The sequence below is a fragment of the Orycteropus afer genome, unplaced genomic scaffold, assembly GCF_000298275.1.
Source record: "Orycteropus afer afer isolate SDZICR_OR568_19922 unplaced genomic scaffold, OryAfe1.0 scaffold00110, whole genome shotgun sequence".
NCBI classification, from domain to species: Eukaryota; Metazoa; Chordata; class Mammalia; order Tubulidentata; family Orycteropodidae; genus Orycteropus; species Orycteropus afer.
Window position 1 is genome coordinate 5,741,884 of NW_006921697.1, and position 3,403 is coordinate 5,745,286.

The 3,403-nt window shown below is 43.6% G+C and overlaps 1 protein-coding gene across 1 annotated transcript in view; it reads right to left on the minus strand.

Annotated features, from left to right (window-relative positions):
* Window positions 1-1,542, minus strand: part of DCTN4 (dynactin subunit 4) — a 41,313-nt gene extending 39,771 nt beyond the window's left edge. The window contains exon 1 of the mRNA XM_007943626.1: window positions 1,408-1,542. Coding sequence (XP_007941817.1) covers window positions 1,408-1,542 — 135 coding nt within the window. The remainder of the gene's footprint in view (window positions 1-1,407) is intronic.
* Window positions 1,543-3,403: the final 1,861 nt, after the last annotated feature.

Below are 3,403 nucleotides of genomic sequence, written 5' to 3' on the forward strand. Positions count from 1 at the left end.
ACACAAACATAAATATGAGATATTGCCATATGTGGCATTGATTTCTCTTGTATTATTTCATTGCTTTTTCTGATTATTCTTAATATTATGAGAAATATTCCAAATAAAATAAAAATGATTAGTGTAAAATGGCTTGCAGGACAGAACATGTTTTTATATACATTTTAAGAGTCCAGGGAACTTCAGTAAAGTACTTGGAGTCAGGCTGTTGAGGTTCAAATCCTGATGCTCTCTATATCCCCAAATTCCCATTCTGTAACCTAGGACAAGCACTCGTGTTTGTTTCTTTACCCGTAATACAGTGTTTTGTTTTTAAATACCCATTTCATTAGTTTGTAGGAAGGATTGCATAGAAGGTACTGAACAAACAGTAACTATTATTACTGTCAAGGTGCCCTGATGGCACAGTGGTTAACTTATTCGGCTACCTACCAAAAAAGGTCAGTGGTTGGAACCCACCAGCCACTCCCTGGAAAAAGATGAGGCAGTCTGCTTCCCTAAAGATTTATAACCTTGGAAATCCTGTGGAGCAGTTTCACTCTGTCCTATAGGGGTGCTATAGTCAGAATCAACTTGCTGCCAGTGGGTTTGGTTTTGGTTGTTATTACTGTCAGCTTCTCTTTCATTACTCAATAGCAAGGTGTATGCCCTATTCTTTTAATCCCAAAGCTCATCGAATAGAACAAGATGTGCAAAACGCTGCAGAAATTTGGGGGTTCTGTTATTTGTGGATTTTGGTGTGGTAGTCGTCCTGGAGAGCTACATTTTGGGCAATCCCATCTGCAATTCCCACTGTGCCTGTGAGGGACAGCACTGCACCTTTGGGATAAACGCAACGAATTTAACATTTTGCGCTTCACACATGACATACCCTATTGTAAACGCTTTTCACTCCGTGCACCCCACCCCAACCCTTCCCTCTTGTAGGCGCGGGCCTGCGCCAGGAAGCTGGCAAAGCAATCTGATGCGGACTCCGTTTCTGGTCAAAGTAGGGGCAGAACTTGCATGATGAGCGAATCATGAATGAGAATGCTGCATGCCCTCGCCTCCTAAATCAATCCCAGCAAGGTGTCTTGTTTCTCAAGTGGCCTGAACAGCTCTTTCTCCCCAAGCCACCCAGGCGACGGTCAGGGTCGCCCCCCCCCCGCAGTCAAGTTTGTCCAATCAGAAGACGTTCTAGAACTAAAAGATCCGCTCAGACCCACCCGAGGCCGCCCCTCCTCTCCAAGTGACAAACTGTAAGCAAATTAAATCGCAGACAAATATGAAGAACAGAAGACATAGCCAATCAACAAGCTGGGAAAATGACTACTGGCCTCCAAGAGGCGGAACTTCCTCGCCGGTCGCAGTGACTAGGATGAATGCCCCCCCACCCAACACACACACATCCTTCACGGGACTCGTTACCTCGTGAGATACACATTCCAGCGACCGCAGCTCGCTACAATAGCGGCAGAAGTAAAGCTGCGAGAGCGGGGCCCGAACCTTCTTTTCTCCCTGGACTAGGTAGAGAACCCGCTCCGACTGCAGCAAGGACGCCATCTTGGAGAGGGAGGAGTCAACGACACTCCCGCTGCGTCACGTGATCAGAGATCCGCGTTTTCCTCGCCCTCTTTAACGTAGAGTTTGACGTAAGGTATCTGAATTGGGGGGGTGGGGAGGTGTGCGCCGGTGGAAGTGCGCGTGCGCACTGGAATTCCGCGTTAGCCGCCCACCTACAGCCAGCATCCCAGCGTGTTAGGGAGTCAGCTGACTGAAGGCAATTGGGCACGTTTTCTGTTTTTTACATTAAATTTTGTTGTGGAAAAAAATATATTTCCCCTCTAACCATTTTTAAGTGTACAAGTCAGTGACATTAATTACATTTAAAATATTGTGCAACCATCACCACTATTTCGAAAACTTTTTCATCACTCTAAACAGAAACACTACCTATTAAGCAATAACTTTCCATTCTTCTCTCTCTCCGGCCCCTGGTAACCGCTAATCTACTTTGGTCTGTATGCATTTGCCTGTTCTGGATTTTTCATATAAGTGGAATCATAAGATACTTGTCCTTTTGTGTCTGATTTATTTCACTTAGCATGTTATTTTCAAGGTGGTTCATGTTGTAACATGTATTAGAACTTGATCTTCTTTTGTAGTAGAATAATATTCCATTGTATGGATATACCACATTTTGTTTATCCTTTTATCTGTTGATAGACTCTTGGGTTGTTTATTTACATCCTTTGAGTATAGTGATAATGCTGCATTGAACGTTGCGGTACAAGTGTCTATTTGAGTCCCTCCTGTCACTTCTTTCAAGTATATACCTAGGAGTGGAATTGCTGTGAGATACCTAAAGTATTCTGTGACAGAAAACAAAAACACCTTGCCTATTGCCTACCAGCCCCCTCTCCCCACCTTCAGGGCCTGGATTCTATTCCCTTTAATTCCAGTTCCATAGAATCCCATTTGCAAGACTCTGCAATTAGACTTGACTCTGTGTTCCAGTGACGGCTCCAGTCCCCAGTCCCAAACTCTCTTCCAATCTTTTTTCCTCCCACCTCTGGGTAGCATTCGGGCTTTAATAACATTGCCATGCATTGGGTCCATTCACTGAGGCTGACAGTAGTGGTGATAATAATAGTAATAATCATGCTAAACTTTTATTTAGTGTTTATCATGGACTACTCACTAACTTTTTTTTGTGTGTGGCAAATACATAGGTAACAAAACATTTGACATTTCAACAATCTTCACATGTACAGTTCAGTGCCAATAAATACGTTCATCATGTTGTTCAACCATCACCATTTCTGACTTTTTCTATCACCCTTAACAGAAGCACAGTGTCCCCTAAGTGTTGTATCTTCCTTTATCTCTCCATCTCTCCTAATCTTTTCATTTTTAACCATACAGCTAATAATAGGGAGTCCTGGTGGTATATTGCCTAAGGCATTGACTCCTAACCAGAAGGTTGGCAGGTCAAACCCACCAGCCACTCCTCAGAAGGAAGAGTGGGCAATCTACTTCCATAGAGATACTGCCTCGGAAACCCAAGGAGGGTTCACTACAAGTTGGAACCGACTCAACAGCAGTGAGTTTTGTTTTGGGGTTTAGTTAACAATATACAAATACATCCTTGGGATACCTCTGGGAATCTACTTGACAAACATGGAAGTGTGAAAGAGTTAACATCCTATGGGGCAAACTTTGACCAATGTAGGGTGGAAGCTTTGTGAATAAATTTTCCCCTCTTCTATCCTACAGGCATTTTTCATGGCTTCTCAGAGGGTTCCAGAAGAATCAAGCCCTAGTGGTACACAATAGTGATCACCTTGGTAATGTACCTTGTGCTGACTTTCTTTCCTCCTGTTTCACTCTTTTCAGCCTAGAACTCACCCCAGTTCACTGGGAT